At 36.3% G+C, this 23,577-nt stretch overlaps 4 protein-coding genes across 4 annotated transcripts; 2 read left to right on the top strand and 2 right to left on the bottom strand.

The window, feature by feature from the left end:
* Nucleotides 1–792: 792 nt before the first annotated feature.
* Nucleotides 793–4,944, bottom strand: LOC134831693 (pre-mRNA splicing regulator USH1G). Its single transcript, XM_063845491.1, has 7 exons — nt 4,813–4,944; nt 2,662–2,714; nt 2,453–2,599; nt 2,168–2,389; nt 1,775–2,106; nt 1,083–1,719; nt 793–1,011 (listed from the first exon to the last, which is right to left on the bottom strand). Exons 2-7 carry the CDS (start codon nt 2,682–2,684, stop codon nt 846–848), a joined length of 1,527 nt encoding a protein of 508 aa, XP_063701561.1. The 5' UTR covers nt 2,685–2,714; nt 4,813–4,944; the 3' UTR covers nt 793–845.
* A 790-nt stretch (nt 4,945–5,734) lies between these two features.
* On the top strand, nt 5,735–15,584 carry LOC134829834 (protein dopey-1 homolog). Its single transcript, XM_063843113.1, has 11 exons — nt 5,735–5,866; nt 6,267–7,267; nt 7,352–9,079; nt 9,142–11,101; nt 11,163–11,332; nt 11,581–13,657; nt 13,721–13,871; nt 13,931–14,083; nt 14,286–14,481; nt 14,708–15,041; nt 15,108–15,584. The coding sequence occupies exons 2-11, from the start codon at nt 6,390–6,392 to the stop codon at nt 15,333–15,335; spliced, it is 7,875 nt and encodes a 2,624-aa protein (XP_063699183.1). The 5' UTR covers nt 5,735–5,866; nt 6,267–6,389; the 3' UTR covers nt 15,336–15,584.
* Nucleotides 15,560–18,657, bottom strand: LOC134829835 (pre-mRNA-processing factor 6). The gene is made up of 3 exons (XM_063843114.1): nt 18,574–18,657; nt 15,903–18,476; nt 15,560–15,838 (listed from the first exon to the last, which is right to left on the bottom strand). The coding sequence occupies exons 2-3, from the start codon at nt 18,471–18,473 to the stop codon at nt 15,614–15,616; spliced, it is 2,796 nt and encodes a 931-aa protein (XP_063699184.1). The 5' UTR covers nt 18,474–18,476; nt 18,574–18,657; the 3' UTR covers nt 15,560–15,613.
* A 37-nt stretch (nt 18,658–18,694) lies between these two features.
* Nucleotides 18,695–23,391, top strand: LOC134829836 (uncharacterized). The gene is made up of 4 exons (XM_063843115.1): nt 18,695–18,789; nt 19,012–20,216; nt 22,149–22,382; nt 22,440–23,391. Coding segments are annotated over exons 1-4 (1,806 nt in total). The 5' UTR covers nt 18,695–18,787; the 3' UTR covers nt 22,805–23,391.
* The last annotated feature ends 186 nt before the right edge of the window (nt 23,392–23,577 follow it).

Raw genomic sequence — 23,577 nt, 5'->3', positions numbered from 1 at the left:
CATGACGGTTTTTTTCTTTTTCAAGCAAATGTGAACAAGTTTTTATTAATTTAAATCTATATCCGAAAACAGTCTTATTTCAAACGATGCCTTAACTTATACGGTGGTTGTTGCTTGGTTAATTGGCTGTGATGGAGTTTCCCCAGGTTTTGGAAATTTTAAAGCATCTTCATAAGACGGCAGTTCATCTCTTTTAATGATATCCTCTTGGGCAGAATTTGCAGACCTTGAGGAGAGCTGACTTTCTACCGTAAATATTACAAATCCATTTTGTTCAGCTATTCGAGAAACAAAAATCTTCATAGTCATGATTATCGAATATTGAGATGACAATTGATTAAATACCTGCCCGACGTTGGATTCTTTGCTGTTCCGCCACCCATTCATTGTACGCGTGGTGCCTGATAAAGTACCATCGACAAGAGAGCTGAAAATTAGTTCAAAAACTGAATGAAAGAGAAAAAGAATCTCGAAAACGTACCAATAAGCTAGTGATCACAAAACAGAGAACAAAAAAAACTGCGAAACCGTCCATTGGCGTATTTTCCTCTTTAATGTAAATGTTCGAGACTCAAACACAATGAATTGCGATTAAAATCGATATTTTGCATTGTATTTGTTTGACCACAACCAAAAGTATCGATATGAGTTATCAATTGTTATCTTTGTATTGTTATCAATTAACGCAAGAAAATATTATAAACAAGCGATATTTATATAAATAGTTCTATTATAATAAAATATTCGTGAAAAACGTTTTGTAGTGGATTTTAATATCATTTTATTGTACATAGCCTTGATTAAATACATTAGAATACTGAAAAGTTGACAAAACTTTGAATTTTTTAAAATCGTGTATCGGTGATGATTCCTGGATTTTGCAAAGCACTTTTACGTTCTTGTATGGCAACACAGAGCTTTCTGTACGGTCCCAAAGGCAATGCAAGAGATTTAAGGTCCGCCTCTGTCAGAAGCATTAATGTTTCCAGATCAATTTGTTGCTCGTCAAAACTAAAAAAAATAGATATACATTTTATATTAATGTCATAAATATGTATGTATGTACTTGTACTAATTCTTACATTTTGACATGTTCGCCCAAGCCCCATGCAATCAGGAACCTCTCAATACTACTAAGTCCATCAGCTATGTCGTCCAAGTTACTTTCATCATCTTCCGAGTCTTCCGTGTCCGACAATAAAAGCGGTAGTTGTCGCATTCCCTTTCCTCTTCCAGCAAATTGACCATTCCTGTAATTTCCATTTGTTAACTGATGGCTCGTTGATTCATTCGAGCTCGAACGATCGGACGATTGTTCCATTTGTTGAGAAGCCAAGACCGCTGACATCGATCGTGGAATGGATAAAGTTCCCAACATCGGACGATTAAATATACTTCCGTTTGCTTGGCGATTCAACAAGTTATTTTCCAGAGCTTCCTGTTCTTCGTCCGTATCGGGATTTAATGAGGGATGCATAAAGTCCGGCTGGCTGACTGATCGCGAGAGGTTCGAAAGTGGCATCGGTCGTGAGTTCGAGTCACTAGAATCGTCTTCGTTGTTGTTATTTGAAAAGACGTCGCTAATTTTACCACGTTTTCCGGGTTGCTCGGCAGCCGTATCATACGTTCCCACATAGAGAATTTCCGAATCACGACGAACACCCTGAATGGAACGAACGCTTCGTTTTCCACTCGGCTCAATTTCACCAATTTTGAAGTCTAAAATGAAATTAAAATGTTATATTATTTTGAAACACAAGAGGGAATAACCCACCATCAGTCTCATTTTGCTTAGTTCTCATTACGCGACGTTGTAATGCACCTTTGTTGGCTATTGTACCGCCTATTCCACCACCTACTAACGTACTATAACGCTTGCTGGCATCTTGCGTCATATACTCTGCCATTGCAGACTGCTTCAAATTTCCTTGACTGCCAGACCATAACTTTTGTCTCCACGTCTGTAATTTATTACTGCTGGTTGTTCGTTGTGCTACCCGATGAGAATTTGTCTCCGATGGTTTTGGTGGATGCTTTTTCGCATATTCTTTTGTTCTCTTTTCCGCTGCCTTTTTAGCTGCCTCTTTCATACTACGCGCTTGCTTTCTACAATTTTCAATAATATTGAAGTTTTCAGGTTCAAATAGTTATAGAAAGGAGAGCTTACTTGTCCGAAAGTTCCAACTGCGCTGATGCTGCGTCCAAATAACGCAAAATTTCATCGCGATTATTGATGGCAGCCAAGTCTTTGGCAGTATGCGAATCAATATCAAGCGAAAAAAGGTTGCATCCAAATTTTACAAGGAAATCCACGCAGGACATGTGTCCACGTGCAGCAGCCAAATGAAGAGCTGTATTTCCAAATTGATCAGCTCTATCAGGATCACCGCTACAACAGGTACAAAAAAATCGTACAGATCTCAAAAAATTAAAGTTTGCATAAATTTCTCACCCTTTGCCGATGAGTAAGCGAAGAGCTTCAACGTGTCCCTCAAAGGAAGCCCACAACACGGGTGTCATTCCGTTTTCGTCATCACGCGAGTTGCAATCCTTACGAGTACATTCCTTCAAAATATCTATAATGCCATCTTTGGCAGCTCTGGAAGAAAGTAAATAAAATTGAATTTCATTACAAAAAACAAAAATAATAATAAAACATACTCATGATATCGTTCTGTTGCCATATTTTGTTAGTTTTTCAATAAATCATATTCCTGAAAAAAAAAATAAAAATTAAAAATAAAATTATTTCATGACCAATTTTTCTATGTTGTGCAGGCAAAAACCGCAAAAATAATGATTCACTCAACAGCAAGAAATCACTGAACCAAATCTTATTTTAACCAAAAAAATAAGTATGAGATTAACTCATGCAATCTCACATAGACTGGCTTCCTGTTTTCCTAACGTGGTTGGAGATAGTTGAGTGCTTTTCAATAGAATAAACTTAATTAGCTGAAAAAAGACAAAAATTCGTAACATTTCAGACGCAATTGCATTAAAACTTTGACCTAGAGATTTTATTTTGTTTTTATATTTTAAGGTTGGTGAACACCCTTTGTGTTTAGCAACAGTGGATTGCACAAAAATGCGTGAAGAGTTTATTTTGGACAACTAAACCCCTCAAACCTTGGACACAACATAACTACTTAATTAGCAATATAGTGCTTTCGGCATTAGTTACATGTATGATAATCGAAAAATTCAGTAGGCATTGAATCTGCTTTGTTCCGATCATATTCATCTTTACCCTTTAAATGAAATACTTTTGTTGAATGAAGAGGAAAAATCCTGATTATGTCTTCGAATTTATTATTTAAACAAAATATGTTCCAATGTATTTAATTGCTATATTTAAGGCTTGTAATTTATTAGAAGCCCCAGTAGGACCACTATTTTTATAGAAACCATATTTTTAGAAAATTTGATAGAATCGTAAAGCTACGATGAAAGGGCTTGTATTTAACTGGGGCTTAAAGATAAAATTTAGTTGAAGGAATTTTTTACAAATTTGGAGCTCGCGAATAGCGGACTAATGGAATTTAAAAGTTTGGTGATTTGAGAGAATTTTTGACAAAGTGCAATCAATTTTGAAATCATTTAAAATTTAAAATGTTAGGTATATTTTGTTTGAAATATTATTTTTGATTTTCAGTTTATTCTCCTGAACTCTCATAGTTAAGCGTGAAAAATTGGTAGTTGACCAAATTTACATGAATCTTCTCCATATTTTTTCAACTCTATGCAATTTTATGTCTTTTACTGAAACATGTTCCGGTTTCATTCTCTCTTCTTTACATCTACGCATAACTTAAATATGAATAGCTTGTCGTAAACTTGTTACAAGTAATTTTTCTGTTGTTTCTTTCAGGAGACAGATTGACTGTATTTTCTTGTCAATGGTAAAAATATTTAAAGCATACAAAAAATATGCGAGAAATCGCTTACTTTCGACGTAATTTTGTTTAAAAATAATTATCATCAACAAAAATGCAATTAAATGCAAATGCAAGTGAAATTTGATCAATCTTTATGGATCAACAGGTTGTGCAAGCCAAGGTTGCTAGCTTCTTCTTTATTTGCGTGAGTTCATTACAGCAAGAGAAATATTTCATGCAGTTTAATCTATGCGATTATCAAATAATGAAGATAATATAAGCCTTCACATGAGAAAAATACCGTTAATGAGCGACTTTGTACTGTTAGTAAGAGAATCATGCTGGGAACTTTTGATCGTAAATGAATTTAGATCACATGTGTTGTTTATACAAACGAGTAATATGGGTCGCAAATTTTGCATGGCTACAGGTGAATTAAAGTTTGTCATGAAAATTAAAAAAAAAATGAGTTGTAATGGATTTCCCTTTGAAACCAGTGTTGAAAAACAAAATTGAGACCTCGTTCGCTTTGATAACAAGGCATTGTAAGCAAATGCTAAAAATTTTTGTGTAACGCACACAAACAATATAATTTTTGTTTTGACTACCGGTACATTTTTTGTGTATGAATGAAAAGGTCGTGCTTAACTGAGCTCGTTCAAAATCCCCTTTTTATTATGGACATCATTTGTAACATATAGGAAGCCGTTTACTGACAATTTCATTGTTTGAGTCTTCCTCAAAAATCAAAGATATGTGAAATTTTCGTGACTTTGTTTTGTTTTGCAAAATATTTACATTTTTTAATTACACTTTATAACAATTCATTTCTAGGTAGTCACAAAACAAACACTCGTTTTATGTAATAATTGTTCGACAGATATTGTTTTCTGTATGTGTTGAATTTTCGCTCAATGCGAATCAAAAAACTTACATTCATTTATGGAATAGAGTCCACTTTCATTTGAATGTTTCTCACTTCTTCTGTGTTTTTTATCTAACTTTTTTTTTGCTATAGCAATTATTATAAAATGTCATGAGATGAAAATGACATTGAATCTATGAGATTATTCAAACTTTCTTTTATTAATTTTTATGTTTTTTTTTATTGAAATTGGTTTTGATTTTGTGGTTAAAATGTTTTGAAATTTTATTAAAAAATTATTTCTTTTTGTTTTTAATTTTCACTACAAAAACACTAAATATAATAAAATCACCGAAATAAAAAAGCACCTGGCGATGAGACGATTAAACAACGACTGCCAATTGCTCTTTACATTCATTCACTTTTACCGTTCTCTACTTTGAAGTTCATTCATTGTGAAACATCTACATGGTAATTGTACCTGTATCTGGAATGGTGAAATAATCACCTGTAGTTTTGTCTTTTTTTATTCTCCACCAAAATGTTCATTTGCGGGGCCATTCATTCATTATGAATTTCTTTGAAGCTTTTCAACAAGTTTTGAAATACTTTTTTGCATGAAAGAATTTTTTCTGTTTTTTTTTCTTAGTTATTTAATTTTTTCGTATTTTAAAAAATATATTTCATGACTATATCAGGACTCGTCAGGCCTAAATTAAAAAAAAATAGGTAATTTAAATATAAATAGGTAAATACTAAAATAACAAAAATAATTCTTTCTTGTAAATACACAAATCACCGTTAATTAGGCAACTTTGCTTAAAAAATTAGGTAAAAAGGTAAGTTTTTTATTGTAAAAATTATTATTATTGAATAAAATAATGCTAATCAATTTCAAACTGAAATTGTATTGAAATGTTAAAAAATAACGACAAATTTCCAATTGTGCTGTGGGGAAAAGAAACAAAAAAAAATTAATAACAAAAGTCAGAATTCGTCGTCATCTATTTCAATATAAAATATCTAAATTGCTGTGTGAAATTGCAGAAAGTCGCTGCGAGTCTTTTTATTCGAAGAAAACGAATTTTAGCGTACTCTGCTATTGTCTGGTTAAGAAATGCAGGTAATGAGAGAAACAAAGTGGAACGTCGAAGAAAAGAGATTCGAAAATTTTACGTGTGATTCGATATTTTTGCTTGTGACCGTCGCAATTTTCAATGCAAACCACTGTTGCACTTCAAAACTGAATCACAAATATTCGTTTGAGGTTGATTCGAAGTTGGCTCTCACTTGTCAAGTCAACACACATTTTTACATGTTTCAGGTTGTGTAAGGGAATTTTTTTCTGGTGACTTATTTGTGTGTGATTCATACATATTTGCGATTTCAGTTGTTTGTTTTGCCTTTCTCCTAAGTAGAACCGTGTGAATGTTCGTGAATGTAGTTTTATCGATCTTTATTGTGGGAAATAAATTGTGTGCTGAAATATTTAAAAACTATTAAATTATTACTTTTATTTTTAGATCAATTTGATTCTGTTGATTGGCTGTGCAACTTCATGTGGATGTTCAACGTAAACAAGAAATAGTGAAAAGTAAAAAAAAAAATAATCACACTTTTGAAAACTTTTATTTACATCAGCAAACATGGATCAAGCAACTGGTTCCGGTATCGCACTCGAGTTTGAATTAATGAAACAGCAAAAGTATCGCGGATATATTTCAAACATAGATAAGGCCCTGAAAAATTTCGAGTATTCCAGTGAGTGGGCTGACCTCATTTCAGCATTAGGAAAATTAAACAAAGTAATTTCATCATATCCACAATACGATATAATACCGCGCAGAATAAAAATAAGCAAGCGGTTGGCACAATGCATGCATCCAAATTTACCATCGGGCGTGCATTTAAAAGCTCTAGAGACGTATGACATCATCTTTCACAATGCTGGCGTCGAAAGACTTGCTAGCGAGTTATTCATCTACAGTGCCGGTCTCTTCCCCTTGTTTGGCTATGCAGCGATGAATGTTCGTCCCACTTTATTGGGTATCTATGAAAAATACTTCGTTCCACTAGGCGAGAGACTAAGACCGGCGCTAAGTGGATTTCTTAGTGGTGTTTTGCCAGGCTTAGAAGTCGGCATGGACCATTATAAGCGGACAAATATGCTGTTGGAGCAAGTTTGTGCGGCCGTATCACCAACTTACTATTACACTTGCATCTGGGAAATTGTCACGACAAATTCCAGCATTCGACTGCCCGCCATAAGCTATGTGTTGGATCACTTTAGTCGCAAGTTAACAATGGAAGACCAACGTTATTTGCTGGGAGAGAATATTGATTTGACAGTGTCTGCATTGTGTGCATGTTTAAACGATGCTGTAATCTTGGTGCAAAGAAATACGTTGGAATTTCTTTTAATTGGCTTCCCGATGCATGCCAGCTTGCTAAGTATTAATGATATGATAAAATTGGTTACAAATGGACTGAACACCATCTTGAGAAGGGATATGTCGCTAAATCGGTAAGTAAATAATATTTAGTCGCCTAATTAAATAAATATTTATTTAACATTAAAATAATCCATTTTTAAACTTTTTCTTTTTAGACGGTTGTATTCTTGGTTACTGGGCACGGAGACGAAGAAGAACCTCATGAATACCACACAAAGTCACGACTCACAGGCAGCTAGCATAGACTACTTCACACAATATGCCAAAGAAATTCTTATAAAAGCCTTTAAATCGACGCTAAAGTACAGTTTAATAGCAAATCCCGTGGACTTGAGACCATACAAAATTCTGATATCTCTTTTGGATAAAGTTGAAATTGGCCCTATGATTTTGGATGATGTATTATGTGATGTTATACGTACAATGTATCTCTCGAAAGGCAATTCTGAAGTACAAAAGCAAGCAAATTTGTTGTTTTCTACATTCGATGCGTGTTACGTGTGGGACTTTATGACAAACCTCTATGGCCGAACGTGTATCGATGCTACAGTAACAAAGCAAAATTGCTCCGAACATCTAAGTCGAGCAAGTAAACCATTAACCATTGAAGTAGACTCTGGTCCGCCTACACTGAAAGAGTTGAGCAAACTTACAGAATTCTTGTTGGAGACAGTATCGTTGGAAATGTACAATGAAACGACTCGCGTTTATCTGCCGAGAGTATTGTTGGCAATAACGAAAATGTTGACTTTATATGCAGAGAATTTGACAGATGATGAGATCGCGGCTTCGTTGTATTTAATGCAAAAAATAGTGTCACGAGTTCAACCGATGGTAACAAGTCCTCCAAATAAAACTATTGAAGTAAATGGTGATTCATCGAAAGGAAAATCGTCCTCTGATGAAGCAGCACCTGTTGAAAAACCACTGGAAAAAAGTAAATCTGACTCGAAATTGAATCAAACATCACTAGAAGACGAAACTGCACTTAAAAAATCGAGCTCAGGATTCAACATGGCAAGGCGAAGTCCAAAAAAGACCAAAAAATCAAAATCATATTCAAAGTTGAGTGAGCTGGATAAGGAAGTTGTGTGCACAGATACTGGTCAACTACAGGCTAACTCTTCATCGACACCTAATTTGGATAAAACAAGTCCGAATAAAGATGTGGCGGAAACGGAAGCAGTTGTGAATGAGGAGCCAGATAAGCCACCAATGTCACTGCCCGAGTACTCCATCCTTGAAAAGTGCATCAAACAATATGAAATTTTCTATCAAATTTACGTATCAAATAAAATTTTTACTGGCGAAATTTCTGCAAGAGAACAAAAATGTGGCGTTACAGTTCGAGTGTTCAATGCTCAGCAATCCATTGATAAAAGTAGATTTACAAATGAAGATGTCGTGGACGACGAAAATCCGTATAGGACTGAGGTGATAAATGCTGCTTTCTCTACACTTGAATTAAATATTCCGTGTCGAACGAGCAAGTTGAGAGACTTGCTCAACTCCTGCATCAAAGAAGCTGGAACAGATACTTTGCTGAGTGGCGAACAAAAACCTTCTCGCAAACGACACGTTCGAGGAAAAAGTGTCAGCGAAAAAATAAAAATCTTCAATGCCTTAGATCATCAAATGATCATCTCGCATTTGATTAATATGAAAATGTCAGAACCATTGAAGGAAGCAGTGAAGTTAGCCAGTTGTTTGCTTGTTGATATGTCACTATTTCCTAACTACAATCAAGATTTAGTATACGACTTCTCGGGGATAGAGATTGAGCCTCCCGTGTGGCTAAAAGTACTGACTGTAGTCGCATGTTACTGCAGTTGTGATAAGGAAACCCAATTATCTGTGATTTCGACTTTGTTTGAAGTGATAAGGTAATGTTTTTTTTTCATTTATAAAACGAAAACATTTATGAGTTTTGTCTATTTATTTGCAGCCTGCTAAAACCACCACAAAAACATTCCAATACACCCGGAGTAACATCAGTTATAATGCTCCCCTTAATGGAAATCGGACACTTGAACTATTTAGAACAAAAAACACGGGCATTCCATATACTTACCAACACCCTGTGGGAATATCTTGGAGATATACGGCTTGATAATGCACAAATTTCAAATCTCTTGTATCAAATTCACAATTGTCTTCCGTCGGGCCTTGTTGAACAAGTCATAGGAAATCGTCTTGCGAACGCTCATCTGCTCTGGTCCACCCCTATGCTAGAAACTCTCATGCAAAGCGGCAACTCAACTGGCAACGAAAAACTCTTAGAGTACAGTCAAAGCCGCTTACAAGATGTGTTGATGTGTAAACCCATTATTCCGTCAAACGTGCAGGAATACGATCGCCAATTGTCTGAAAAGCAGGGAGACGGATTCCGAAAATTCGAGTTGTTGTGGCAACTGACACCAGCAAGTCAACAAGAACCAGATGTCGGATTCGAAAAAACTCTCATGAAAATGTTTGATGCATTATCGCTAAATGCCCCCATCAGATCAGTCGTAGTTAAGTGGCTGCAAGATTCCTTTTTGCGAGGTGACATCACGTCATTGATGAAGCCATTGTTGAAAATTTTGCTGTCGTTGCAAACCAAACGCGTGAGCTTAATTCATGCAGTCGCAATGCGAAAAGGCGAGGGCAATGGAGAAGTTTTTACGGTCTCTGAAAAGGATGGCGGAGTATTGGATTGTAAATCAAGCAGTGAATATGAGGTTCTGGGAGACAAAGACTTTTTTGCTGTGAGTGCCGTAGATGATAGTGCATTGGGAGTCAAATATCGAACGGAAGCTATTTCTGGCAAGAAAAAGTCCCCGCGAGCTTTTACAAAAATATTTGGAGTTCCTATAATTCCTAAAGGAAATTTTGTAAAAAGCCCAGGTTTTGGAAGTGACAAAAAATCACCTATGACACCAATTCCCACGACATCTGCCTCGTCCAATAGATCTTCTTCCAAAGTACCAGAAGACGATCCAAACATGTCTTTAATTGTTAATCCTTTGGAAAATTCGTCAGACTTTGATTCTGTTGACGTGGATGAATATGTGTCACTAAGTAGCAGTGCACCAACGCAATCACCCGGATATTTGGATCAAAGTACTGGCGAAATGAGTCGCAAAAATGTCAACCTGGAATACTCTGTCTCGTCATCAGACTCCGAAATATCCGATACAGAGGGACCAGAACCGTACTCGTCACTTCCAACCTTCGCTAATCAGACAAACAATGGCACCGTCAAGAGATATTCCGGCCATTGTGAAAAGGTGGACGAAAAGTTGAGAGTCTACGATAAGATTAAAAATCGTAAAACGTACAAACTGAAAAAGGATGACGTGATAAAGGACGACGGTGATGACAAATCATTAACCGAGATGAGCATTCGCATCAGACAAGCTGAAACGGGGGCTGAAAGTTCATCGAGAGAACCATCGCTAACGTCGAGTATTCGTGATGAAGGGATTGAAAGTTTGACCAAGGAATCAGATTTGAAGGCAATTTCCGATCCTGACTTCAAAGCAAGTGAACAGAAACGCTTGAGTTGTTCATCGAAACAATCAACAGACAGTAATAACTCATCGAGTGCATATAGCAGCTCAAATCGCGTTGAAGGAAGAGCATCGAGTGTTGATCCAGTAATTGATCGTGGTAGTTTATTACCAAATGAAGATAACAACGGAGAAGATTCCCCAAAACTTAGTAGTTTAGACGATGAACTACTAAACATGACCCCAAAGACAAAGCTATCAGCGTTGAAAAGTAAAACTCCAGAATTAAGACGTAAGAAAGTGATTAATACAGACATGAATTGGGAGAAGACCAAGGAAAAATTCGAAAAAAGTAAATTAAACTTGGAAATTCTGAGACAAAACATACTGGAAGAGAACATGAAACTAGAAAAGGTAATTTTTCTAACTAAATTTTAATTTTATTTTATTAAAATATATTTTTTTTTTGTTTTAGATTGATCCATATCACACTCATATCTTATTATATTTCGGTAGTTATGATACGAAGCAGGTCTTTTATGCGTTTAATACTTTGCGAAATATTATCAGCGTCGATACAAGGATGTTCCTATGGATGTCTTTAACTACTTCAATTTCGACGCCTGTCCGGCAACTGTTGGAAAAGTAAGTTTTCAGAATTTTTTCTTCAAAATTTTCGTCCCAAAACCGTTTGTTTTTTCAATAGGGAGGAAAAAATAAAATAAAAATGATTTTTAATATAAAATGACAAAAATCAAAATTTTGTGGTTGTTTATCAAAATCAAAATTCTTAATATGTTGAATTGAAATGAAAGGCCGCATTAAATTTTTGGCTTTTTAAACGCAAGGAACAAAAAGTAAAAAAAAAATATTAAAGTTAAATATATTTTTAGGCATCGTAAATGCATCGATGGAAAAGATATAAACGACTCAACGAAAAAATCTGCTAACGGAACACAGTATTCGTATCGTGGTTGCATGTATTTTGAGGCATTTGTAACAATATGTCTGTATTACTGCAGATCATATTTCCAGAGAGATGTTACATCAAATCAGACTGACGCTCGATACAAGTATAAAACAGATGTGCCAACTGCCGAGGAGGTCAGTGATAACTTCAAAGTCCAAATCGCTAGTATTGAGCTACTAACGTTACTTTTAAACGAATTAATCGTTGTCGTTAAAGAAATGAGCAAAAGTTTGTCTAGTTACATTGCTGATCTGCTCATCAAATGCCGTATACCAAAAGTAGTTTTACATTCGGTATTGTCTTCAGTCAACCTTTTGACGAATAATCGAGCAACAAAGAATTTTCCAACGCAGTTCATTATGAATGATACTAATGGTGACATGTTATATGCTGAGTCAATCCAATTGCAATTGTTAAAGTTATTGACGTCCGTTATAAAATTGGAATTCGAAGTTCGATCGCAGATAAATGAAGACGCATTCAAGGAAATGAATTCTGGGTCACCTACTCGATTGCTTGTTAATATACCAACAAATGCGAAATATCTACAGAATTACACGATTCCGCAACAGCCAATGTTCATGGCTGCTTTAATATCCGCCTTACAATCCGACTATCTGCGCGGCTTGCACAAAAATTGGACGTCCTTGATAACAACATGTCTGAATTGTTACACGGGAGGCAGTTTGACGAACATTGTCATCAATGTTGTACATCAACTTTGTAATAATATCGACAAGCTTGTGCAAAAACCCATACAAATTCCTGTTGACTACGGGGCAAGTCAAATGGAGGCTTTGACTACTTTGACGCATTTTTGCCTTTTGGACAATTCGCAACAAATGTCACTATCTCACGTCTTTAGCTCACAATCTTCTTACACGCAATCCATTTCACTGGCGTCCGGACAGATTTTGAATAACCTGTTTAACGTTTTCATTGCTTCTTCGTCGTCGTCCATTTCGTACTTGAATTCCGGACAAAACAAAGCTAATAGTCATCAAGTAGCTGCCAAAAACGCCGTGTTGAGTCATCTGCCTCGCATAATTGGAAGCGCCGCAGGATTATGGGAACATGAAATCGGTCAATCACGTCAAGTTAAACAACAGTTATTCGAATTCTTAAATCCGATTTGTTTGCATCACGGAACGAATTTTCTCACAGCGTTAGCTGTTGCCTGGTACGAACGAGCCGAGCAAAATAAACGAGAAAGTGGCGCAGAGACACCAAAAGGAGATCGTAGAGGCTCCGACGGGCTTCCTATTGTCATTCAAAAGTATCTACCACAAGCATGTGCGGAACAGTTGATGCTCGTTAAGCTCGTGGCAGGAATTAGAGCTATGCAAATTGATTTGTTCATTCGAACGTTGCACGACATAATCAAATCCCCGCCAACAATTTACAATCCTCCCACGGGACTTAATCTAGAAGTTAGTGGTTTGGAAATGTTTTATTTCTACATGAGCGATGCCTCAGCGACGCAACTTCCGGATGCTTGGCCAGCTTTGTTGTCACTTTTGCGTGATGGTATAAATTCGCAGCCGCCCGTTCTTTTTACTTTGCTATCAATTCTCAATGTGTACGTACAACGATGTCCTCAAATGCCATTCAATGATCGCAAAGATCTCCGAGACTTGCATGACATTACGTCAAAACTCGTTGATGCCATTTCAATTATTGCCGGAGCTTGTTTGGAGCAAACTACGTGGTTACGACGCAATTTGGCAGTGAAGGAGGAGGCAACAGACTCTAACACAAATAAGGAAGGCGTTCAAGGCACCGTCAATCAGCAGTACTCAGTGCAAGCACAATCAATTTTGGCATGCCAATTGGCACAGTTACTTGACGTGGCTTACGGATCACAAGAAAAGGATAAAGTAGTAACGCTGATCACTACACTGATGTACAATATAGTGCCGTATTTGAAAAATCACACTACACGGAACATACCTTCTTTTTATGCTTGCTCTAATTTACTTGCCAATTTGAGTAGTTATCAGGTAATTTTTACCGTTTTGAAATACAATAAACAAATCTAATTTAAATATTCTTTGTTTTTCAAGAACACCCGAAAAGCGTGGCGAAAAGATGTTCTAGATTTACTAACCGATTCTGCCTTTTTTCAAATGGACGGTAGTTGTCTTCCATTCTGGAAAACGATTCTCGATAATCTCATGACTTACGATAATATGACGGCGTTTAGAGATTTAATGAGTAAGTTCAATGCTTCAACCTTTATTTTGAAAAAAAAACTGACATTTTTATTATTGTAGATCGCGTTTCACTCAATCAAACTGGAGGCTTGAGCATATTCTCTTCAAAAGAACAAGAATATGAACAGCGTGCAATGCTTCTAAAACGTCTGGCCTTTGTAATTTTCTGTAGTGAATTCGATCAATATCATAAATACATGCCGGAAATACAAGGTGAATAACTAATTAATAAGGCTGATCCAGCAATTTCTCATTTCCAAAAGTATTTCAAAACATTATTTCTATTATGAATTTTCTTTTCAAATATCTCGGACATTATTTTTGAGTTTCATTTGGAGCGGTCTAATATGCAATACGAATTTATGACTTCAACTATATATATATATATATATATATATTTTTTTTTTTTTTGTAGAACAACTTGCAAATAGTTTACGACTGCCTCAAATGGTGCCCTCCGTTCAAGCTGCTGTCTTTTTATGTTTTCGCGTCCTACTGTTGCGACTTTCACCGGATCATGTGACATCACTTTGGCCAATAATCATCGCCGAAATGGTTCAAGTATTCCTAGCTATTGAGCAAGAACTTATGACGGACACTGAGGAATTCAAGTGAGTTATTTTTTGTACTATAAAATCTTGCACATTGCATTCATCTCTGCACATTTGACTAACATAACTAATGTTTTTTCTCACTTGCATCATGCATTATTCCGGATACATAAATTACAGATACAATTCTAGGTGGGTAAAATTCACAAAAAAAAAAATTAACATTATCATAAGTTTATTTTACGTTTTTCTCAATTATACTGTATTTCGCATTGTCCTTTCACAGTCAACACATCCGCATGTTGTCCGCACTCGACACTCAATGGGTAACAAATTCGAATAATGGTCTTCAGTCCCATGGACATCCTCATTGGCGAATGGTTCAGTTAGAAACTGCCAAACTGCTTGAGTTGGGCTGTGTTTTACCTGCCGTCAATCTGCCTCATTTCCAAATGTATCGCTGGGCTTTTGTTCGAAGCCAATATGATTGGGGTAATGGAAATGGAATGATAAATGGCGATTCACATCACATGCAAACTAACAGTACGCAACAAGTTTTCATTCCTCATGTCACGCGTATTGCGCAATTGATGGACTTGCGATATGTTAGTCATTCGCCGGTGGGTTTTTTTTATTTTGTGCGATCCCATGAAACAAGTAAATTAAAAAATGTTTGTTTTTCACAGATACAAACGCAACAAAAGGGACATCACTTGGTTTTAACCTGTCAAAGCATCAGTAACCTTCAGGAATTATACGGATTCTTTTCAACATTAAGCGTTAGATGGCCTACTCATAATGTTCTCGGAGACACGGAAAAGGAAGTCAAAGTGATTCTTGATGAAGTAGAGCACATACTTGCGAACGATTTTTTGGAAAGTTTGCCAGGCTCGACCACCTCCGTTAATAAATAATTATTATTTGTGATGTAAAACTATATTTGTTACAAATTACCTTTATGCTCCTTTTAATGTTTGACTGAAATATTATTTTATTTAAAACTTTTTCGTTTCCCTTTGTATTTCATGAGCTTTAATCATAAAACAAAAGGAGCAGAAAGGTTCTTTTTTTAGTCAACCCAGAAAAACGTAGATACATTAACAATAACAAAGAGAAAGATAATATATTCTACTTATAATAAAGTTTCGAAAGTTGTATTATCTTTATTTTCAATTAAAAAAAAAACATATGATTAAATAGGAATTGGGATTTCCCTCACTACTGCATTCAAAATTTTTTCTGTTCTAAATCGCCAATTTGCAATGTTCTTGCTAACTTTACACCATTCTTCGCCGTGATGCGGCTCAGCAGCGATACAACGGTCGAAAACGTCTTTTTGTTGCTCTTCAGTTCCATGAAGAAGCTCAAATTTGTAAAAATAGGCCCAAGCATCACCAAGATCTGGTTCGATTTTAACCTACAAATTAAAAAGAATATTCATCATATATAATTCATTAAAAAATTAAATAAATGCTTCTTACCGTTCTGTTAAACCAGTCTCGACATTTTTGAATCTTACGTTCGCTCCAGAACAGTTTGGATACTGCAAGAAGAACGTTTGGATCATGCTCGCAATGCTTCAAAGCATCAACAGATTTTGTCTTGCGTTGTGGACGTGCTTCAAGGAAAATAGATTCGGCCCAGAGTTCACCAGAATTGGGACATTCCTGCAATGCACGCGCCATCAAAGTATTCGCCATTTCAACCAAACCTGCCCTAATTTCGATTCGAATGGAAGCAAGCCACAATGTTGCAACTTTTGGATTTTTTAAACGACCTCGTTCGAGAACAGATCTTGCTTTTGTTAGTACACCACGCTTTTCTTCCAAATCTGCCAGCAATAACCACAAAGGAATGGATGTGGGACATTTTTTAAGTCCATTATTGAAAGTTTCGAGGGCCTTCTCAAACTTTTTATTTTGAATTTCAATTTGCCCTTTCATCATCCAAAGTTTATCGAAATCTGGAAAAACTTTTACCGCTTCTTCAAGTAAATTCAGTGCCTCCTTTAGATTATCTAGGGCCCATTCGAGTTTTGCTGATTTCATCATGACTCGCGGTGTCGGAGCTGAAGCACGTGCCTTTGCTAACAATCGTCTTGCTCTTTCATATTCTTCATTTTCCGACTCTAATTTGACAGCCGCAAGCCATATTTCCTCGCTATTGGGATTAGCTTGGAAAGCCAGTGATAGAATTCCACGTGCAGCTGGCACGTCTCCTGCAAGCCATTTACTCTTAGCCCCCATTAACCACAACACCTCTGACTTAGGGCAATGACTGACGGCTTTCTGAAGCAGTGTCTCGAGCGATTCTCGTGTTCCGTGACTTTTTTCAAAGTAAGCAGCCCGCAGCCAAATACTCTTTTTCGAGGGAAACACTTGCAGTGCGTGCTCGTAAACAGCCCTTGCGCATTCATAGGCTCCCTCTTTAGCACAGTTCTCCGCGTCATCAATCCAAGTTTGTTTCCGATCTTCTTCTTCAACTCCAATGCCGATGACTGCACGAACAATGGCTTGACAAACTTTAATTGCTCCTGATTTTTCTGCCTCCATGGCTTCCAATAACCAATCGTCACGTTTAATCTCCACTCCGTTAGCAGCTAGAGACGTTAGAGATCTGTCTATAATTTTTTCAACCATATTGTTGTTTCCATTAGCTTCCTCCAGCTTGGCAGCCGTCGTCCAAATTTGTCTGTCGGTCGGAATATTTTCCCGTGCTTTATTTAGGACTTTACGAGCATTTTCGTACGTTTCCAAACGAGCAAGTGCCAACCACAACTCAACGCTTGTGTTACAACATTCCACAGCACGAGACAGAAGAATTTTAGCGTCACTTGGGTTTTCCAACTCAACGGCAGCTTTCCATAAACGCACAGAATTGGGAATGTGTTCGAGAGCTTTACGGAAAACGCGTCTCTTAGCCTTTGTTTCGGTCTCCAAATCTGCAGCTTTGATCCAAATTCGAACGGATGTTGGGATATGACGAGCTGCTTGTGCAATAACTCCTTTTGCTGTGTCTGGTGGTTGCAATCGAGCAGCCTCCAACCATAAATCTTCACTTAAGGGGTTCACTTCGCATCCCTTCATTATCAAATTTCGTGCCATTTGTATTTTGCCCGTTACTTCTTCGAGGCGAGCAGATGCAATCCACGCTGGCGGATGATTTGGATTTGTTTCACGTACACTTTTTAACAACAAACGAGCTTTTTTTATGTCATTTATATCGCCACCGTATGTTGGAATCATGCTTTGCAAGTCAGTCAAGTAGCCTTTTGGATCGACAACTGTTTGTCCGGTAACAGAGTCGGAAACTTGTGACAGCTTCACGTTCATAAGGGTGTTTCGTGCCTGACCGATTTTTCGCAAATCCAAGTCTCCACTTGGAGTCAACATCCCGGGTGTCGCGATTCCGGGAATCATACTTGCTAGTCCTGAATTAGGATCAATGGCATTAGTACTCTCGCCCCCTAGATTTCTAGCGAGCACCGAGTCTGGCAATGGCGTAAATTTCTCAGCTCGCGGATTTCTTTGCTTCTTATTGCGGCTATCGCCTACTTCCGGCAAGTTAGACCACTCTTCCTCAGAAACCTGAATCAAATTACGTTTTAGATCCGAAAATTGTTGCTGGATTTTTGGACGTTCCTGACGATAACGTTCTAAATCTTCCTTCAGGCGCTTTTCGCGATACTCCTTTCGTTTCTCGTCCATTCGTTTGTCAATAGACTCATAGATTGCATCGGCTTCAGCGTCATCTTTGTCATAGGGATCTTTGGAAAACAAACTTCCGCTGTAACCGCTAAACTCATCGTAGTTTGAGTCGTTCAAATCTTCATCATCCTCGGGGTCTTCGTCCTGTTTCTTCCGTTTGTTGACAGGAGGTGCATGTCGATCGTCGCTTATGTCGTTGGCGTCGCGAGCTGGACCGATATCAGAACGCGTAGTGAAGCCCGTTGCGCCTCGACCGACACCAGCGACATAGCCCAAAGGAGCTGGGACACCAAGAAAATGTTTTTTGCTCTTACTTCCGAGCTGGGATGCGGGAATGTGTGCCATTTTCTAAAAGAGAAAAACAAACGATTAAAAATGTTTGGATTTACTCTCGATTTTGTAAGAAAATTTTAAAAAATGTAATTTAAGTAAGTTAATATATTACCTTTAGAGTTCGCAATTGTTTTTAAGCATAAATCTTCTTTATTTTTGCGATTTGCTTCGTAAAAAATTTCCGCTTTAACTGATTGTCAAACTTTTTGACGTTTCCATCACAATTTTTCTCTCTTCTTTGTGAACGGTAGAAAGTATTTTGCTGCAAAAGAAAAAATCAAAAACGCATATTAAAATCGCTTAATCAACCCTAAAAATATCTGAAAATGTAAGTTTGCACCTCAGTTAATGTTTTTATCATGCCATTTCCATCGGGAAAATGTTAGTTTGTCGAAAAAATGTGAAAAAGTAATTTTCCAAAATGGCGACCATGCAGTCTATTGATTGTGTGACGTCATTGCAGATGTAGTAGTTTTTTTGTGTGCACTTTATTCATTGCATACATCACATAAATAGTAAAAGATTTAAATATTTTTTTGTTTTGTTTCAGGAGTTATAATCGCAATTACAATGGACATGCTGGCTTCAATGCTGGTGGATACGGGGGACAACGTGACAACCGTGATGGTGGAGCTCGCAAGAATCGTTGGGATAATCCGACTCCCGTAAACCCGCCAATTACTGGTCCCTTGGTGGCTTTCGAAAAGAATTTCTACACTCCATCTCCGTCGGTTCTGGCTCGTCCGTTGGCTGAAATCCAAAACTTTAGAGCTCAGAATGAAATCACCATCAAGGGCACTGAGATTCCGCATCCGTCATTGGAGTTGAATGAAAACGGATTCCCGGAATACATGATGAACGAAATTCAAAATCAAGGTTTCAATAAACCTACCATCATTCAATCGCAAGCATGGCCAATTGCACTCAGTGGTCGTGACATGGTTGGCATTGCCCAAACTGGAAGTGGCAAAACACTTGCCTACATGTTACCTGCATTGGTTCATTTGAAGAGTCAAGAGCCGTTAAAGCGTGGTGACGGTCCCATCGCATTAATTCTTGCTCCAACACGCGAATTGGCGCAACAAATCCAAAAGGTTGCCATTGATTTCGGCTACAAAGTGCGCATCAATAATGCTTGCGTGTTCGGTGGAGCTCCAAAGGGCCCGCAAATCCGTGACTTGGAGAATGGTGCAGAGATTGTGATTGCGACACCAGGTCGCTTGATCGACTTTTTGGATCGCGGCATCATAAATTTGAAGCGTTGCACTTATTTGGTGCTTGACGAAGCTGATCGTATGCTCGACATGGGTTTCGAGCCACAAATTCGCAAGATTATGAAACAAACGCGTAACGATCGTCAAGTACTCATGTGGAGCGCAACGTGGCCCAAGGAAATTCGCAATTTGGCCGAAGAATTTCTCAACAATTACATTCAAATCAACATTGGAAGTCACAATTTGTCCGCAAACACTAACATTTTACAAATTATCGATGTGTGCACGGAGGAACAAAAAGAGCAAAAACTCATTCGCATTCTTCAGGAAGTCACGCAAGATCAAGAGAACAAAACTATGATTTTCACCGAAACTAAAGTGAAAGCAGACACTCTTTCCCGTACAATTAACCGATATGGTTGGCGCGCAATTGCCATTCATGGAGATAAGTCGCAGCAAGAGCGTGATTACGTTTTAAATCAGTTCAGACGAGGACAAAATCGCATTCTTGTCGCAACAGATATTGCTGCTCGCGGCCTTGGTAAACATATAAACTTTTCATTTTTTCATTTTCTTTTTTATTTGTATTGTTACACGTAATTTGTGTTCGATGTTTCTATTTCTCCATTTGTTTGGCATTTGTTCAAACTGCCCAGAACCAGACCCCTTTTGAAAATAATCCATATCATTCGTATTTTTCTCAGAAAAAATTCAAATATCAATATGAAAAAATATGTATACCATTTGTTTAGTTTTTTGTCGAAAAAAAAATTAAAAAATTGTGGCTAAAAGATCTTTAAAAAAGTCATAAATACTTAGACCTTAGGTTGACTTTTGTTGAACAGAATTAGAAAATTACATTTATGACTGATATCATAATTTAAAATTTATAAACTTAAGATTACCTTAATTTAAGAAGCAGAAAATAATTTTTTTCTTCTTTTTCTAAACTTTTTACAGGTGATACACATAGTAACTGGCTCTTCTGTGTTTCGATTTTTTGGACATTTTGTTCAAAAAGACTCAATTTTTATTATATATTTTTGTTAAGATACATGACTTAACAACAAATGGTATGAATGCTGCATGAATGTTGAAATGTTGAAAGAATTTGAGTGTTGAATAACTAGAACTCATAGTCATGGAACGCAGTTGGAGCTGTCATGTGTATGACAAAGTATTTTTTTATTATTATTTTTTTTTGTCTAAATATAAGAAGCATGACCCTACAACTTCAGGTTCAACTACTCAAAAATGTATTTGGATGCTGGAAACGCTGGGGAAGTGCTCTGTGAAGAACAAAAAGATCTAATGGCCGCTTTAGAGAATCGTGTTTGGACATTTGAAAAAGTAAAACAAAGTCCTCGAACCTAATTAAAAAAATATATATTGGTGATAAAAAAAAATCATAGCAAAAATGACAAAAAAACACAAATAATGGAGTATATATGTTTTAAAATTGAATATAAAATCATATATCAAATCACGTATTTAACGAAACATATTTGTTTAAAAAGCACATTTCTATACATTTTTATTTTTCTTGAGTGATTAATTTTTTATTAGTTTTGAACAAGTGTGAAATTTGCTGAAAATTGGAAAAAAAATTAGAAATTGAACAAAGTAGCAAAGTTGACACTGTTTTATCATCATAAATTTAATTTCATATTTAATCATAAACAGACTAAAGTAGAAATAAGTAAACCTCAAGCTAACCGCCTGAGCTCCTTCAATCCTTGTCTATCTCTCATAAATACGTTGTTAACAATCATTTAAATTATTTTTTGTTTCTAAATTCTAACTTCGATTTTTGTAAACTCGTTAGAACTTAAATTAATAATAATGGCAGACACGTTCTCATTACACAATTTTATTATTTTCCTTCGAGAAATAATAATATTAGAACCGTATTTTTAATACATGTAATTCAAAAAATAAGAAAGAATACAAGCATAAGGACTGTTAAAAATATATTTCATAGAATGAGACGTTCCTGCACTAATGCAATCAAATAAGTGATTCAAGTGTTAAAAGTGATGATTTAAGAGAAAACAAACAAAAAATTGTATTGACATTCTTTGAGTGAGTGTCGATAGTTTTGGACGACGCGTCGGAATTAAATTAGTTGTAAGCTACTTTTTAAGTTTAATCATAAAATATTTTTCTTCCACATATCTAGGACCATCAAACAGGTAAACATTTTTGCAAATGTCTTTTTTTAATAAAAAAAAAATGTAAAAGAATCAATCACTCTTCGCTAAAAAGAGTATCTAACGCTAATTTAATTTGTTCAACTCTACGTCAATATGTTTGTTTTCTTTATTTAAGTTATTTTAAACAAAACAAAAAAATCATCTAAGAAAAATTTCGTCACAAAAAAACATTTGAAGCATTTTGAGAGCTTTTTTACAAACCATATTTTCGATTCTACAACAAACTTTTTCCATTCCACAAAAAAAAAATTAAATTATAGATGTGGATGATGTCAAATTCGTAATCAATTACGATTATCCATCCAACTCTGAAGATTATGTTCATCGCATCGGGCGGACCGGCAGATCCAACAACACTGGTACCGCTTATACGTTGTTCACGCAAAACAATGCCAACAAAGCAAACGATTTGATCAATGTTTTGGAAGAGGCTAAGCAAGTCGTTGATCCAAAACTACGAGAAATGGCCATGTGTGGTGGAGGTTTTGGAAAGCGTAAGTATTTTTGGATTTTCTATCAATAACACCCGTTTCACACATATTTTTACATAGGTCGTGGCAACTTCAACAAGAATCGTGGAAATGAACAAGACCGTTCTCGATTCAATCGTTCAGCTAACGGCACAAACGGCGTTGCTCGTGGCGGATATAACGGACACCAACGTGACCGTTCTCGCAGCAACAATTTCCGAGAAAATCAAGGAGGAGCGACACAAAATAAATATGGAGCTCGTGCAATGACTAATAGCTACAAGCCTAGCAGCATCCCGACGACATATGGTGCAAAATCGGCTCCGATGCCGAACCCAATGTATCAACGGGCACCTCCACAGTATGGCGTTCCACCAGCTATGCCGGGCGTTGTTGCCACTCAGTACATGTTTCCACCTCCACCAGCGGTACTCGTTAGACAGTAAATCGATGCAGCAACACAATTAATGACAAAAGTTCAAATACATTCGCAAGACAGATAGATTTCATATGACAAAGTATTTAATATTTAAGAGAAGAAAAAAAAATAAGTGACTGAAAAAAACCAAACATACAACAAATGATTTAATGCAATTTCATGCATTATCGAATTTATTTTTCAGTTCCTTACAACCTACATTTATTATATTAACACTAAAATATTTATTCATTAACTTTTTCAAGAATTAATTTAAATGAAAACGTAACTCTAATATTTACAACAACATAATTAATATATACGTACGTAGTGTAGCAAAATATCAAGTTTTAGCAAAACATACCTAATTATTAATTATCAATGGACTTAACAGTGTTATAGTGTAGAAAATTATTCGCATACAAAGGAGTGAAACTCAAATGACGATTTTTGTAAGATGCACAGAACTTACAAAACTTTATTTATCAGTATTTTAATGCAAAAAAAAATTAAAATACACAAAAAATGAGTAACTTCTAAGACATTTAGAATGAAATCAAAAAACTTTTAACCATACATAGAATTGAAAATAAAGGCACATTTTAGCCCTTAAAATAAATTGTTGTACTTTTATTCTATGGAATTAAGGCTTCATCTTTAGAATTTACTCCGATTTTATTTTTTTACTGAATCTGCTGTAAAATTTGAAAATGACATTACCCCTACAGCTGAGTAGCCCCAGCATGCAACAAAAAATCCTACCCATGCTCACTGGGGCCGGCAGGATTTCTTTTTTGCATG

The sequence above is a fragment of the Culicoides brevitarsis genome, chromosome 2, assembly GCF_036172545.1.
Source record: "Culicoides brevitarsis isolate CSIRO-B50_1 chromosome 2, AGI_CSIRO_Cbre_v1, whole genome shotgun sequence".
Taxonomy (NCBI): Eukaryota; Metazoa; Arthropoda; class Insecta; order Diptera; family Ceratopogonidae; genus Culicoides; species Culicoides brevitarsis.
The sequence above is the reverse complement of the archived record's forward strand: the minus strand, read 5'-3'. Positions and strand labels throughout refer to the sequence as shown.

Excerpts from the sequence above, each read along its gene's own strand:
- LOC134831693 (XM_063845491.1), bottom strand. The coding sequence starts at position 2,684 with ATGGCAACAGAACGATATCATGA. Across the intron at positions 2,107-2,167 it reads CAGTTGGAACTTTCGGACAA|AAAGCAAGCGCGTAGTATGA; the intron begins GTAAGCTCTCCT and ends TGAAAATTGTAG. Across the intron at positions 1,012-1,082 it reads TTGGGCGAACATGTCAAAAT|TTTTGACGAGCAACAAATTG; the intron begins GTAAGAATTAGT and ends TATTTTTTTTAG.
- LOC134829834 (XM_063843113.1), top strand. The coding sequence starts at position 6,390 with ATGGATCAAGCAACTGGTTCCGGTATCGCACTCGAGTTTGAATTAATG. Across the intron at positions 11,333-11,580 it reads GTCCGGCAACTGTTGGAAAA|GCATCGTAAATGCATCGATG; the intron begins GTAAGTTTTCAG and ends ATATATTTTTAG. Across the intron at positions 14,084-14,285 it reads ATACATGCCGGAAATACAAG|AACAACTTGCAAATAGTTTA; the intron begins GTGAATAACTAA and ends TTTTTTTTGTAG.
- LOC134829835 (XM_063843114.1), bottom strand. The coding sequence starts at position 18,473 with ATGGCACACATTCCCGCATCCCAGCTCGGAAGTAAGAGCAAAAAACAT. Across the intron at positions 15,839-15,902 it reads GAGACTGGTTTAACAGAACG|GTTAAAATCGAACCAGATCT; the intron begins GTAAGAAGCATT and ends TTTAATTTGTAG.
- LOC134829836 (XM_063843115.1), top strand. Across the intron at positions 20,217-22,148 it reads TATTGCTGCTCGCGGCCTTG|ATGTGGATGATGTCAAATTC; the intron begins GTAAACATATAA and ends ATTAAATTATAG. Across the intron at positions 22,383-22,439 it reads TGGTGGAGGTTTTGGAAAGC|GTCGTGGCAACTTCAACAAG; the intron begins GTAAGTATTTTT and ends ATTTTTACATAG.